The sequence below is a fragment of the Aethalodelphis obliquidens genome, unplaced genomic scaffold (genome assembly GCF_003676395.1).
Source record: "Aethalodelphis obliquidens isolate GAN/ISIS:26980383/991018 unplaced genomic scaffold, ASM367639v1 scaffold4, whole genome shotgun sequence".
In the NCBI taxonomy this organism is placed as follows: domain Eukaryota; kingdom Metazoa; phylum Chordata; class Mammalia; order Artiodactyla; family Delphinidae; genus Aethalodelphis; species Aethalodelphis obliquidens.
In genome coordinates, this window is record NW_020837948.1 from 79,772,789 (window position 1) to 79,789,718 (window position 16,930).

At 32.4% G+C, this 16,930-nt stretch overlaps 1 protein-coding gene across 1 annotated transcript in view; it reads left to right on the forward strand.

Moving 5' to 3' along the window:
* Positions 1–16,930, forward strand: part of HCN1 (hyperpolarization activated cyclic nucleotide gated potassium channel 1) — a 368,665-nt gene that overhangs the window by 196,369 nt on the left and 155,366 nt on the right. Inside the window, exon 3 of the mRNA XM_027101143.1 lies at positions 2,035–2,196. Within this exon, the coding sequence (XP_026956944.1) occupies positions 2,035–2,196 (162 nt within the window). The remainder of the gene's footprint in view (positions 1–2,034; positions 2,197–16,930) is intronic.

Genomic DNA, 16,930 nt, shown 5'->3' on the forward strand with positions numbered 1-16,930 from the left:
TTTATTTTAGATAATAAGGTTGAGAGGAGATTAGTTTCTTGTTTGATCCAGAAGTTTATGTTCTTCAGTTTTACCCTATTTCTCAACTATGTAACACTTACCCAAAAGACATATTGTTCAATATGTCCATTTTGTCAGGAAATGCTTAGATATAAATATAGAATTCTATTACTAAACAAAAAAATGAAATCCATGGTGATTTTCTTTCCCTACTTTAGTAGTAAAAAACTTTTTTTATTGTATTTTACTGTTACTTTTAATGAAAAGTTATTGATAAAAATGTTGGTACTATTTTATTTTCAAATTCAGTGACCAAGAAATATCAGAGGAAAGAACATTAAAAGGACTTTTCTTTGGGTTTGCCAAACACAAAACCAAATTAAAAAATATGTATAACTGATTGACTTTGCTGTAACCTGAAACTTAATACAACATTGTAAATCAACTATACTCCAATAAAAATTTTAAAAAATATAAAACAAGACTTGAAAGTCACAAAAAATAAAATAAAATAAAAATATTTTACAGGAAATAAAATTCTTAATGCTTTAAAATAAATTGCTACTCATATAAGCTGTCTGATATCAAAATACGTGATCTGCTGACTTTAAAATCCAGGATCCCAATCTTACTTTAAAAAAAATTCAGAACAGTGTGTACATTCCCACAAAGAAGGATTTTTTTTTTTTGCTCACTCTGATTACTGTGTCATAAAGGAAGATTATTTAAAGAAAGAATTAATGGCTAATACAAATATATCAAAGTGAAAAACAATTAAAGATAAATTTGCTGATTTTATAAAAGCAAAACGCAGCTGTGCTGTCATGTTACCTCTACACACTTCAGTATGCATTTCTTAAGAATTATAGAAGTTTCCTTACCAAGATATAGTTTCTAAATCAAAGTATTAAATTTGCGAGTTTTTTTCCTGTTTCTCAGTTAATTTCTCAATACATGGTGTCCTCATTACTTCAAAAATAGACCATTCTTTTGGTGAATTATACAAAATGTGATCCTAAGTATCTCAAGGTGTCGTTTCTTTGTGTATTTATACATATTTATTAATTTTATTAACTCAGTAGCCCTTTAGCAATTATACATCAGCTCCCGAGTGGATTTTGTTATTCTAGACTAGGTGAAATATAAGCAGAAACCGTATTAGCAATGGAAGAGTGATATAACACATGAGCTACTAAAGAAAGGATTCAGGTTCTGAATGAGAAGTTATAAATATAAAGCTCTGTGTAAGTTTCCACTTGTAAAATTCTGATGGAGAATGTTCATTTGTCATAATTTTTTGTGCTTTCTGAAATAATCTAACCTATCATAATGGATGTTGTGAAAATACAAATAAAGTTTCACAGGAAAGGGAAACCTGTAGCATACAGATAATACAATGGACATAACAATTTTAATTTTTAAAATGTGCTGCCCGGTTGTTTTTTAACCATTCAGAGAACTTTTATCTCAAAAGCCACTATTCACGTTCAATCTGCACAATAAAAGAAGTAGCTCTAACTCATATAGCTATAAAGTTAACTGCAGTTAATTGTCAATCTTCCTTTATGTTTTGCAATTAAACTACTTTTGCTAATGGTTTTCAGTCCCTGGGTTATTTTTTTGGTTCTCAACAAATCTGTTAACAAGGAATGAGAAGCAGAGAAGCGTGTGCCCATCATTTGTCAAATTTGCTAACTTCTTTTAAAGCACCTTTGCTAAAATGCTTGGAAGGACAGTAAGTGAAAAACTACTGGCAAAACCAATGTTCTTTAAAACATGACTCATCGATTTAATGTATTCATGTCACCTCTGTTCCTCATGGAGAACCCACAGTTGGTTGTAATACTCATAGAGTGCCAGACCTCAATGTAAGGATAAAGACATGCAATCTCTGTTTCTATTTGTAAAAGTTCTTTCTGTATTTTTATTAAATTGATACTTGCACTATATAATGTCAATGTCTACTGACATTGGTAGTATTCTTGACTTTCAAAAATTTGATTATAAGAATTGATTTTATATTTTGGTCAACAGATTTTCCACATGACATATGATCTCGCCAGCGCTGTGGTGAGAATTTTTAACCTCATCGGCATGATGCTGCTCCTGTGCCACTGGGATGGCTGTCTTCAGTTCTTGGTACCACTGCTGCAGGACTTTCCACCAGATTGCTGGGTGTCTCTAAATGAGATGGTTGTAAGTAATTCGTATTATTTTACACTGTGTTTTCTACGTTTTGCCAACAAGTTCTAAATATTTATGTTAGAATGATCTAATTAGCCCCATAAATGGTGAGAGAAAACTTAATTTTGCTTCTATGGATATAAAATCAGACGTTTCTGTTTCTAGAGCTAAAGTTTATTTACATGAAATGTTCCAGGGGGATGTATATGTTACAGCCTCTATTTTTTAGATATCTTACTCTGTGTATATTGAGACATTTTATTTCAAAGGTACACACACATATAGTCATAGTATTGTACAACATTCTTTTAAAAATGCCTACTGCTCAGAATAACTTCTTTCTTTCAACATGATTTTAGCATTTACTGTGTTCAAGACATGCAATTCTAGGCATTGTAAACATGCAGACATGTTTCATCAATGTAAATGCAAATGAGATATGTATGACATGCAATGATATTTCAGATAGTACTTCCTTCTAGTGAAAACATCATGGGAAAGATAGCCTTTAAACTTTACCATAAAAGACATGTAAATATAAAAATGTCTGTGAAATAGAAATTTGATTTACATAGTTAAGTGTACTTATATTCACATTTAATTTTAAGAGCATTCATTTTGATATACATAGTGCAACACTCACAAAGGAATGAAACAATTGTGAATTTTTTAAAAAATTAATTATTTATTTATTTTTGGCTGTGTTGGGTCTTCGTTTCTGTGCGAGGGCTTTCTCTAGTTGCGGCGAGCAGGGGCCACTCTTCATCACGGTGCACGGGCCTCTCACTGTCGCGGCCTCTCTTGTTGCGGAGCACAAGCTCCAGACACACAGGCTCAGTAGTTGTGGCTCACGGGCCTAGTTGCTCCGCGGCATGTAGGATCCTCACAGACCAGGTCTCGAACCCGTGTCCCCTGCATTGGCAGGCAGATTCTCAACCACTGTGCCACCAGGGAGGCCCGTGAATATTTTTAATATATATATTCACAGATATTTGTTCTCTCTTTAAGTTCTCATATTTTCTTCTTGCATTACATTTTAATTACCTTATATTTAATAAAACGTTATTTAAGTTAACTGCACATCAGAATAGCCTTCTCTTATGTTTCACATTTTATAGGTGGTAAATTTTATGAGACTTTCACAGAATTTTAACTTTGGCATAAATCGAACACCCTCTTCTTTTCCGGACTGTTCTATTATTAATTTCATAGATTGTTATTGTAAAAATGACATAGACATCTTAAGAATATACATTTTTGTCTCCTAACCAATGAAGCTCAGGCTTTGTGTTTGAAGGCAAGAGGGGTTACAGCACATGTTGAGAAGAATGTCTTGTTTTCTCCCTTTTGTCTCTTCTTGCCTACGTATTTTTCTCCCTTCCTCCCTCCCTCCTTTCCTCCATTCTTTATTCCTTTCACTCCTTTCTTTGAGGCCCAGTATTCACCTGGATCTCTCCTTCATTTCATTCATATCTGCTTAAATGTCACTGCCTCACAGAAGCCTTCCCTAACCACCCTAATATATTACCCAATTTGTTTATATTTTATCTTAAAAGAATTTAGCAACACACACGCACATGGGCATGCACACACACACACTTATTTGTTATTTATATTTTTCTGTGTTCCCCACACCAGAGCATAAGTGCCATTCAGTCAAAGAATTTGTCTGGATTTTGTTCTATACTTTATCTCCACTGCCTACAACAGTGCCAAACATAGTAATTTGTTGTAACCTAGTCACTTATCATCAAAAGTTTGAGAAATGTTCTTTATGGAACTTTCTGTATCTAAAAAACAAACCAAGGAGTTTGATGAACTCACTTTTCAAATCTGTGTAGTCTCATTGATTATAGATCTGTCACTTTTCTTATCACTGAAGAAGCAAACATAAAGACAGTACTAAGATATTTGGGGATGAGGAAAAAACAACGGCTCTTATAAACTCACGGCTGACTGAGTGAATAGTTATAAAAAACACTAACACCGCTGCCAAAAGATGATTCATCATTGGCACCAACTAATATTTAAGTTTGCAAATAATTATTATTTTAAATTTTCTCTATGTATCTTTTAAAAAATAGCAATTGTCATTATTGAAAGAGTAAAGGAATTGTTATTAGGTATCCATAAATGGCATATAATTGTATAATTATAATATTAGGAAATATACTAGTTAATATGTGTAGTGGTAAACACATTTAATGATGAAAAATTTTAATGTCTTGCTCATTTTTCTTTAAATGACTGTATATGTGCCCATTTGTGTCTGTGTTTGTTTTTAATCTAACATAGTCAAACTTTTGCTATATTCTGATGTTGAACAAAATACCTTTCCTGAATTTGCAATTTGCTTCTTGGGTTTTTTTCTTTTTGGCTGCAGTTTTACTTAGGAAATTGGCTCCCATTTTCTTTCACATTTATTTAATATTATTTCCACGTCTAACTCTAACGTAGAGCGTAGGAAAGAGTTAAGTCTTACATTCAACTATAAGGACCAGAAATTCTTCTATATTGTGAATATTAGTGATATGAAGGAGATAATAACCATAAAAAAGACAATTTTTAATCAATAGAGAATCTCAATAGTATCTTTTGACCTTGAAGATATTATTTTCTATCCTAAAGTTATTGAGTTCTCAAAAAACTTCCATCCATCACAACAAAACAGAGAAAAGTATATTTACATACAAAGAGGGTTATAAAGGAGAAATGAAAATCCAATATAAGAAAAAAGCACTCTATATTTACATATCATGCTTACTGTATACAAACCCCAGTGCTCTGAGAAAGGGTATCTTATTTGGTCCTCACAGCAGAAAAATGAGGTATGCACTATTTTCCTCCATGTTGCAGTTCAGAAAACTGAGATTTTTAGAGGTTAAACTAATTGTTCAGTGTCATACATGTAGTAGATTATAGAATCAAGATTAGAATGCATATCTATCTGACTCTATAATTTCTGTTCTAAACTACGTTAGAATACCTTATGTTGCACAGATTATAGAAAACAGTTTAAAAAAGGAGTTACAAAAAAAGAAACTTGTAGTCACAGCACACCAATTATAGTAAAAAGTCACTTGAAAATCAGCATTTGAGCTTTGATACTAAAAAGTGGCAAGACTGATATGAGACGTAGATGTAGAAAAAGAAAATCATATTGGGAAGGCCAAAACTGGGAAGCCAGATCAGGGTGGATGCAGGACATGATTGATGCTAGTCATTTTGGGGTCTGGGCTTGACAATTGTGCTTTAACATTTGACATTGGTACTAAATGATTTAAGATAATGATTAGGTAGAGTGTGCAGCGAATTCCTTATGCCTTCCTTCTTTTCCATATCATGCTCTTAAATGATTTATATTTTTAAGTACTATTTTGAATCCTCCTTAACCATTTTTGCATTTATATCTATATTCTTATTTTCATATATATATTTTTTAAATCTTTCTTAAACACATTTGCATGTATATCTATACCCTTATCTCTCTATATATTTAAATCCTCCTTAATGATGTTTACATTTGTATTTATATCCTTATCTACATTTATACATTACTAGCTAGTTATCCATATATGCCCTAAGATGACAAATTCAGAGGCATTGCCATAACTGTACTATATCACTAACTGGTAATTTGTTCAATATATTTATTGTTATATTAACTATTTCTAATCTGCATTTTATTCCATAGAAGTAAGCCCAATTCTTCTTAGCTAATTCCTTTACAGTCCTTATAAATTCCACTAAAATAATTGCTTAAGTAATGTTTTTTAAAAAGTCAGTCACTCCATTTATATATGACTGATTCATTTTGCTGTGCAGTAGAAGCTAACACAACATTGTAAAGCAACTATACTTCAATAAAACTTAATTTAAAAAAAGTCAATCACTAACCATGGTGGGCTACTTGAACTGAAGAGGTAAGAGATACTGACTTGCAAAATGCAACCTGAATAGGAATTAATCTTGCTATGCATTTGTAATATTTGCTTTTGTTTCATTCAAGAAATGTTTGAATTATAGATTTCTGTCTGAATGAAAATCTTGGATTTGCCAGATAATTAATGTTTAACAAGATTAATTTTGAAAATCTTGTCATTCCCATGATATTTTGTGACTGTGTTTTAGGTGTATCACACACACTAAAATTGTAATATTTGATAATTAAAGGGATCAGAGGCAATGGGTTTTTGGTCTAAATTATAAAATATTATAAAATACTCATTTGAGAATCTAACTAAGAAAATAAAAAATACAGTGCATCTGAACTTGCATATTAATCTTGACATAATTTAGGGAATGACTTTACAGAATAAAGAAGGATTTGCAGCTAAATAAAACATTCCTAGAGCAATGCGTCTCTAATTGAAATCTTCAGGTTTCCTGTCAAGGAGTCTACAGGGTTTCTCCCAGCAATCTGGTAAATATATGGATACATGTTGGCAATAGTTTGAAATGTTTCAATGTAAGCATATTATGAATTTAGTATCAACCTAAATACAGCATCTGAATTTACCTTTGTGGTTGAAGTGCATTGTGCCATGAGTTGCTATATAAAATAATTCTGGCATATAGGCTTAATAAATACATGATCCATTTGTACCAAATGAAGGCTTAATGACATGATATTAGACGTTGTACAAATTTTTCACCATAGGCAAAATGGAGAAATAGGTTTGAAAACTAAGTCATTCATTACATAGTACATAATTTGTGTGTTAAACTACATACTCTAGGAAAACTAGTTCTATAATAATCATCACTATATTTACCTTGTATACAACTATTTGGTTTCAGCAAACAAAACAAAACAAAACATCATCCATCACAATAAATTTAAATTGAGATGTGTTTATTAATTTATTTTTGTTAATATTTTGTTTGTAAATTTATGTCTGTTTCAGCTTTACAAGAACTATAAGGATAAGAAACATATCTAGTTTTATAGTTGTGTTTATTTGAGTAATATCATCCTCAAAATGATTTAAGCCAACTCAAACATCATTCCTTATAATGTTTTATTTTCTTGTTATTTGAGGGAATCTATGCATTATTTCATCTTGAGAGATGCCATTCTAGAGGTCAAGCAATGTGCCTTATAAGTATCTGCGTACCCCACATGTCCTGTACCACTCTTGCACATATTACTAAATAAATATTAATTATTTATAACAGAATGGGTAATTAACAGCAGCATTTGAAAATTATGTGTAAAGGAGTTATTCTATTATGCATTTAAAATGTTGTTCCTTGGATAATTTGTGTTATAATAATGTGTACATCAAATGATTTCTTCAAAGATATGTAATCACTTGACCAACTTGTGGGCAATATAACGTACTCAAAATTCATGAAATCCAAATCAATGAGCTTCTCGAGCCTTTCATTTCTATATAAATGACAATATTTTTCAGCAAAACGTTAAAATGTATGAACAATACTAACTAAGACTATCAGAGGAAAAAAAAAGATATAAAATGTCTGGAAGAGTCTAATTAATAAAACCTATGTGGAGAAAATAAGAGATTTGATTGAACAATCTAGATTACTGTGCAATTTTATTTTCATTTGAGGCAATGTGTCAGGGACACTTACTAATAACCAAAAGGCCACACACTATGCACATTTTCTAGCTCCCTTCCAGTTGGATGGGGCCCTGTGATAGTGATGGTCAGTGGGCTCTGAGTGACAGTATCATATTTTACTTGAAAGTCTAAGCAGTGAAGAGCTGCTATGCAGTCCTCCAGTTATCTTTTTCCTCTCCAGAGGCTTGTCTTTTAATGTGTAAACCACACCATAATATAGCTTATCTTGGCTCTCCTAGACAGCAGAATAGAGAGGGAAAAAAGCTGGCAGAATTGAATTTATAGAGACACATTCCAGAATTGCGTCTACCCCTGCAACCTCTGTGATTTTAGGCAAATCGATTAACTTTACTGTACTTCAGCTATGAAATGAGGGTATATTATTTACTCTTTCACTTAAGCAATCTTATTGAGTACCTGCTTTGTGCCAGGCATTGTTGTAGGCGCTGAACAAGCAGAGAGAATGACACAAAGTCCCTGCCGTCAGAGTGCTTACATTCTAAAGAGCTTTTGTTCATAGTACTTCTTCCTAGGTGTGAAAACTATACAGAGATTAGATAATTAGATTTCCTAATCTAAATGAATAGAAAATTATGTACAAAAGTCATTAATATAAATTTGAATTGTGGCCTCTGTAATGTGAGCACTGCCCAAAGAGCAAGGAGACAAGTGCTAAGGAAGTATTGCCCTCTTTCTGCTTGCCAAGACAGGTACACTTGAAAATGTGGCCATTCTTCCAATTTTTCCCTCCCTAATTTAGCCACCCAGAGAGTGCTTTTTTTTTTTTTTTTTTAAACTCACATAATAGTGTGCTAGTGGCAGCCTTATGTGGATTGAGATTAAAGACTATAGGGGGTATAAACCAAGGGGTGTGGAGACACAAAATAGGGAGACTTGTATTTCCATTACTGTCAACTGGTTTTCGATCAGGAACATTCGACAAAGAGTGGGGATTGAGACTCCAGTCACTTTTAGCTCAAAAACTGTAATAGTCAAAATAAACATGTGCTGGGGGGCTAGAGTAAAAAGAACTGTTTATTGGTTTTAAGTGAATGATTTGGAAAAAAAAGGAATACCTATTATTCATATGCAATTCCCCATAAACAAGTAGAATACTGAAATTTAGGATGACTATATTATTATCTATTGATATTCTAGCAAATGCATAAAGATAAAATTAAAATAGATTCACTTTTTGTTTTACAAAGCCCATAAACTAATTAGATAATGACTGATTGAAATAATACAACTGAGATAATATAATTAAGACATGAAACTAGATATCTCTTAATTAAAAATGTATTTCTCCTCTCTTGAGGTCTAGCAATATATTTCAGATTTGAATTCTATACATTATAAATTATAGTATTATATTACTGATTTTTTTTTTCTAAGTACAATGTGTTGCCTTAACAGAATGTTTTAAAGCCCTAACAAGATGTAATTAATTTGCTGACAAGTCACTATGTAGCTTTACTGAGAAAAAAAGTGCATTCATAGCTCTGATGAGTTATAATAACAAAGTAGGTCAGCAGACTGCTGAGTGCTGTGATTCTCCTTTGTTGTCCTGTTTCTGCCTATTAGGAAAGCCAGCCTGGTGACTCTTCTCTATTAGATAGAAGCACAACCTCTTCACAAAAGTGAAACAATTCACATGGTGTCTTCTTCCTTGTCAGACATGTATTCTTTTAGGGGAATCAACATATGGAAATAAATCATAATCTGACATTTTGTTTTCAAATGAAATGTACATTTCAGAAAACCTCTAACATGAATTATAGTTCCATAATAGACAAGGATAAAGGATATTACTTAAATTATATGTTAGCTATGACTATAGTAAGATGCTTCAGTGATAACAAGACCAATCCATAAGTTCTAAAATTAGTTTTCTTATATAGACTAGCTTTCAAATTTTAAGCAACCAATGGCTAGACCAAGCTCCGTTCATGACATTACTTTATCTAACAAGTGGCACCAACTAAAATTGGAAAAGAAACAAAATATCTTACAGTTCAATATTTCCTCCAGGAAGATTAATTTACTAGACTTTGCTCTCCATCTCCATATAATATATATGAATATTGTGGCGACTTTCACTGATGTAATATAATGGTACATGTAACACATTATTGTGTCTATTCTAAATAAAAGGAAAGCACATTCATTCCCATTTTGCAAATGAATAGTCTGACCCAGAGAATTGTTATTAGATTTACATAAAGCCAGAAGCAGACAGTATGGGAACTGATGATGAAATCAATTTTTTCCCCTGAATTAATGCTGAACCTACCATAGCATTTTACTTCATGCGCCCCAAAGACCTTCATCCATTATAAATTGTCAATTCATGTTTACAGAAAACGACTATAAATTGATTGTACCAGTGTAAGAACTTGGAATATATATGAAAATATTTGAAAAACTCATTGCGTTTTGTATGTGTATGTTCGTTTTTAAGGTTTCTCGTTTTACTACTTTCATAAAACTGAAAATCTGGCAAAGAAAAGATATTTAACTTCCCATTTATTCTGAATTTCTCATTTACTTAGGTATCACATGACATGAAGAAAGCCACGAAATAAGTGAGGGATATAAGAAAACAACAGTGGGAACATTATCTGAATCTTAGCATAAACATTTTCATAGTCCCATTATATACTCCATTCTTTCTGAGTAGTTTTTAAAGATGCAATATATTCTGGAAATGAGTAATCACTATGAAAAATTGAATTTGGCTTGTGAACCTTTATTTTATTTCCGTTATTTTATATATATATTTACAATGTGCCAAAGAGTATAGGCAATTTATCAAATAAGATATTAAGAATATGTACTAGAATCATTGGCTGGTCTTCTTTATGCTTTGAGAATATAGAGATGGGTACAGTGTGACCAGCATTTAAATACTCTTCTAGTATTACCAGCCAGGTGCCTCAGAAACATAGCTCTACCTAAGGAAGAGTTAATTAGCACCTGATTCTGCTGTACAACCTGCTGACTCATTCCATGCCTAGAGTTGTGAGCACATTCATCTGTGGACTGTAACCGTTTATTCTAATTGTATAAGCTTGATAATGATGAAAAAATCACATAGGAAAATTAAGAATTAACCACCACCACATCTTTGTAATTTATAAAAAGATATATAACAGTGAACCCCCATATAGTCTCTATACTCCAATAGCATCTTCCAGGGCATATCATAAAGCCAACAAAATTTTTCTCTAAATGTATTCTAATGATAGAAATAAATATTAATTGTAATATCTATTTACAGTATCCACCAAAGCAATTGACTTACATACACAGAGCATTTTGAGCTAGCCTTTGTGGTCAATGAGGTAATCTAAGATCATGATTCCTGCATGTTTGGAAAGGCCTTCCAGTATAAAAATTAAAAAAAAAAATTCTTTAATTTCAATTGTATTAAAATGAGGACATTATTCAGTTTGACCATTTCAGTTAGGAATAAATAAACTATGTTTTCATCCTTTAGGTGATTTTTTTTTAAATGTATTTTTTCTAAGGTAAGCTATTGATTCATATTTTTAAAAAATATTTAGTTAAATAAAATTATAACATGATTGGGAAAAATACCATTTCAGGCAGTACCCATTACTAGCTCTCCACTACTCCCAAACTAAAACTAAAGCATTAATGCTCTATTAAATCATTACATTCTGTCTCGCACTTTTGTAATTCTGCTCTCAACTAGGTTATCAATTATTAAGGAAGAAGAAAAAAACAGAAATTTGGCATACGCATGTAATCAGTAAATCAAATTAAAGTTTGTATTATTCTATAACAATTATACAAGTCGTTCTCCTGAGGGTAACTTTCCATTTCACTCGTTGATGTTATAATTTGTCTATATGTTTTCATTATTATTTAACCAGAAGATCAGAACTTTTTAAAAAATAGCTCTTTAGAAAATGATGAAAAAGATTCCATGTATTTATTTTTATACAATGAAATATATAAACACGGAAACCTTATAAACGATAGGTCTGGATACCATTTATATCTGAAAATTTATGAGAAGGACATGTTCTAATGTCTCCTAATGTATTTCTCTATCGTTTAATTTGTATCATAATGCATTGGGTGAACAAATTTAGTGTTCTATAAGAATTAAATGACAACAAAATTTGAAAGAGAAAGGGGAAGATAAACCCATTATTTTACATAAGAATAAAAACTAAAAGACAAAAGTAGAAGATTAGGAACCAAATAGTTAATACAATAAAGATAGATAGCCTTTTCTCCTTTAGGCTTTGTTTCTACTATTGAGGTCATCGGCCATTTTCACTAGATGTCTTTGAAGCCAGCTTTGTTTCTTCCAAAGGAAAGAAAACATACCTTTATCATCACCAGCTATTGTTTAAGATAGCTGGTTTCTTTTGCTGAGCTAAAGTCTCATTAAGGTCTTTTATTTCTCATCTAGTAAGTAACAATATGTTCATGGGTATATTTCTACCAACTTTTTTTTATAAGAACCAATTACAGTACAGAGTTATAACTTCTACCAGGTATCTAATATTTAGTATATGTGAGAATTCCCTGGTGGTCCAGTTGTTAGGACTCCCCACTTCCACTGCAGGGGGCATGGGTTTGATCCCTGGTCGGGTAACTAAGATTCCGCATGCTGCGTGGCCAAAAAAAAAAAATTAGTATATGCAATCAGGTATTATTATTATTTGATTCTTTATGCATCTATCGGTTTTGTGACATTCATTCACAACCATGCTCAGCAAATTGTCTATATTCAGTTATGAATGAAGAGCTGATTAATTACAATGGCATAGCTTAACAATGCTTCTTTACCACTTAAAGATACTTTTACATACAATAACCAATGTTATGAATATATTATGACTAAAGGAGACATTCAAAAGATCTGGTAAAGTTCATAAAGAAAGTTGGTGATAGAACTACATCTAGGACAGGAGTCTCCTTACTTGCACTAGCCCCTATTTTCCATTAATGCATGAATGAAGACTTGTTGAAAACTTTGAATGAAGAAATCATACATCCAGATGATTCAGTAAAATAGAAATTTCCTTCCTTTTCATTGCTTTCTTAATAGAGAGCTTACCAGACCCTTCTAAAGGAAATAGTTTGAGGATAGCCATAAGTAAAACACATGGCCTTGGATTTCCAATATTCTAATGTGTAGATAGGGACATAATGACACAAATTCTATGGTAACACATCAAATTTGGTGGGTTAAGATACGTGATTGAAATATGGGTTTCTTTAATAAGAATTTGACCTAATTGGAGCAGACCATGTGTCAAGTAGGTGCCCATTTACTGGAAATCTAGTATGTTAGAGAAGATTGAAATAAAGAGGTATAGAGAAAACATTAATAAAGAGATATTATTTAAGGGACATACAGAAGGTTCTAAGCTAGTTAAATGGGGGAGGGTTTGTGGCACATCATAGCACTGGGAATGGGTATCGGTGATGGAGACTGCACACTTACTCTCCTTAAAGCAGAATATTGACAAATTCTTGCCTAATGGACAAAATTATTTCCTAAAGCAAGCAGCAGTGATGAGCGTCTATTTCAAACAAAATTGAAGAATTTGTTGGTTAGTGATAAGTGATAAGAATCAGAAAGGAAGCATTCAAATAATCTTGAGCTAAATATGAGAAATGGTATTATTGTAAACTGGCTAAGCATGGTCAAGCTCTGGAAATAGATTGGTTAGATTCATCTACTGGTTCTCTCATACTTACCAGCTGTGTGACCTTGGATAAGAGACTTAGCCTATTTATGCCTTGGTTTTCTCATCTGTAATGTGGGGATGATGATTATATTTACTTCACAGAGTTTGGAGTAAATGAAGGAACTTATATGTGCCAAATATATAGAACAGTTCTTGTTAAATTTCTCAGCTCAATACACACAAGTTATTAATAGTTGTAGTTGTGTGTGAACTAGAGTTGATTTTTCTAGTCTATAAATTTGTACATAACCCTCCCATTAAAAAAAAAATAGTGATTTGAGAGCTTGAAGTAGAAGCAGATATACCATATACCTAGAAATATTAAATGGCATGGAAATAAAAAGTTTGTAATGCATAAGCCTGGGCAAAAACAAAAAAAAGGAAAAAACAGAATCTGAAAGTAAACCCTTGCTTTTATTTTCCTACCACCTACGGAAATACTAGAGAAAATGGTCTGAACCCATAATGATAGCTGTAAATAACATTTAGAATGAGAGAAACATTAATGACATTAATAAAAGTTGGAGCAAAGACCAGGAAATGGATACCCCGTTCACTTGGGATTCATGGAATGATAATAAATGATAATAAATGACAGAATGTGGAATACTTTCAATTTTGTTTAATAATGTCTTTTGTGAAGTGAAATATCAATATTTTAAACTGAGTAGACAGAAATAAACTCTAGGGAAATTGAACTCCAAGTCAATACGTTGGTACTCCAAATGGGCTGGACACCTGGCCCATGTGAATTGCACCTTAAAATGGTGATATCTTGGAGAAGAAATGGTGGACTGATTGCATAGTTTCTTTCATAAACCATGAAAATGGGCAAAGCACTGATTGTCCATGGTATATGTAAATAATGCATGAATTGACAAAAAGAGAATGAAGAAAGATGCTGCTAATTACAATCTGATATGTTTGATGTTAATTCCAAACAAGACTCTGCACGAAATTATAAAATAAATTGTTTGTGAGTACTGAGAAAAGGTTATGTTTATTTAATGAAAGCAAGTCAAAACAGAGCACCCTTTTTCTCATTTTTATTCTTTTATATATAAGATATGAAAAAAAAAAAGATTTGTTGAAAACCTTGCTAAGGACATATACAAGTCCACTATTTCCTTTTTGAGATGAACATTAGACTGGTACATGCAGTTTATAGAAGGCTTTCTGCAAGGTTTTTCATGACATCTTATTATGAAATATTTGGACTAACAAAAATAGAATTGGATGGATTAATAAGTGGCTGAGTGCATGTTTTCTGCTCTCACACACTAAAATGTAGATTAATAGATTGATGTCAATATAGAAGATGTTTAGTGGATGCTTGCAAGATATGATGTCTTTTCAACATATTAATGTGATCTGAGGTGTTTTCAGCATATCAATAATAATTTGACTGAAGCCACCAATGATGCAGCCAACACGGAACAAAAAAGACATGGCTAATATACCATGTTATAGATTCGTATTTAAGAAGATATTGTTATATAGGAAAATGAACCAAATCTAATAGAATGGATTTTTTTAATGTTGCCAAACATAAGGTCTTATAATAAGAATCAAAAAAAAAAAAGAAAGGAAAAAGACAAATACAGGAATCAGACATGGCTCAGTCAAGGATATGAAAAAAACATAGGATTTTGGTGACTATAATTTCAATATATGTCAATAATTGAGATACTGTCCATGTTAAATAAATTTAAAAATCCTAACCGTCAATACTTTTAAAAGAAAAAGAATTAATTTGGGGTATCAAATTCTAAGATCTTATAATTGTACAGGTAATTATTTTCTTTACAAAAAAGGACATATTTATTTATTTACTTATTTGGCTGCATTGGGTCTTTGTGCCTGTACGTGGGCTTTCTCTAGTCGCCGCGAGCGGGGGCTACACTTCATTGCAGTCCGCGGGCTTCTCATTGCAGTGGCTTCTCTTGTTGTGGAGTGCTCTAGGCACGCGGGCTTCAGTAGTTCTGGCACGCGGGTTCAGTAGTTGTGGCTCGCAGGCTCAGTAGTTGTGGAGCACGGGCTTAGTTGCTCCACGGCATGTGGGATCTTCCCAGACCAGGGCTCGAACCCATGTCCCCTCCATTGGCAGGTGGATTCTTAACCACTGTGCCACCAGAGAAGCCCTGGCAATTACTTTCTGATCAGAAGACAACCAATTAATTATCTCTTTCTTTTTTTCCTAATATCTTTATTGGAGTATGATTGCTTTAGAATGGTGTGTAAGTTTCTGCTGTGTAACAAAGTGAATCAGCTATACATATACATATATCCCCATATCTCCTCCCTCTTGCGTCTTCCTCCCACCTTCCCTATCCCACCCCTCTAGGTGGTCACAAAGCACCAAGCTGATCTCCCTGTGCTATGTGGCTGCTTCCTACTAGCTATCTATTTTACATTTGGTAGTGTATGTATGTCCATGCCACTCTCTCACTTTATCCTAGCTTACCCTTTCCCCTCCCCATGTCCTTAAGTCCATTCTCTACATCCTCATCTTTATTCCTGTGAAATATAAATCCTCACTGGTTATCTTTTATTCCTGAAATTATGCGTTTAAAACTATTTTTGATCCATTAATAAATTCATTTGTATGTAAGACAAATTAAGGACATTGTGACTCATTAATAATCAATTTTGATTTTCAATAACCATTTTTCTCAAATAGCTCACTTTATTATTTAACAGAGTGTATAGGCATTAAGAAAGCATTAAAGCACATTTACATATTGTAAAAACCTAGGGAGAGTGCAGCTGAGAGAATGGAATTATGCCAAATTGAACAAAAGAGATTTCATTATTTTTACACTTAATCTTTTCAATTATGTAAACAGGAAACAAAGCCTCCTTGTTTGCAATGTGTCTTTCTTTGTAGTACATCACTTACTCTGTAGCTGAATTTAGTTCATAAATTTATATCACTCATTTTGACAGATCACTCTGATGAATTCCTTGATTGAGAAACTTAGAAGTAATGTGGCTCTGCTTCCACAAACCATTAACATCTTGTCTCATTTGTTCTATTTTTCTTTATTACTTGTAATAAGAAAAATCTTTAAAATTATAACAAAAATATTCTCCTAGAATAATTAGTCATTTGCCAGTTTCCATTTGGGGCATGATCAGAGCAAAAGATAACTTATTGTTTAGGTTGCCGGAAGAAAGTCAGAAGCTGCATATTTCACATTTGACTTCACCAAAAATAATGCCATTTTTAATATAATTGTGATGCATCTGTTTGTTTTTTTCATTGCAGCCAAGTTATGGAAAATCGAACTTACAGTGGCTTAAAATGCTTATCTCTTTATTTAGAGGTAAAAGAGATACTAGATCATAAGTTAACTCATCCTCTCTCTATGAATCTTTCATTTGTGAAATTACATTTCTTTAGAAAATCCAGAGCAAAGTTGG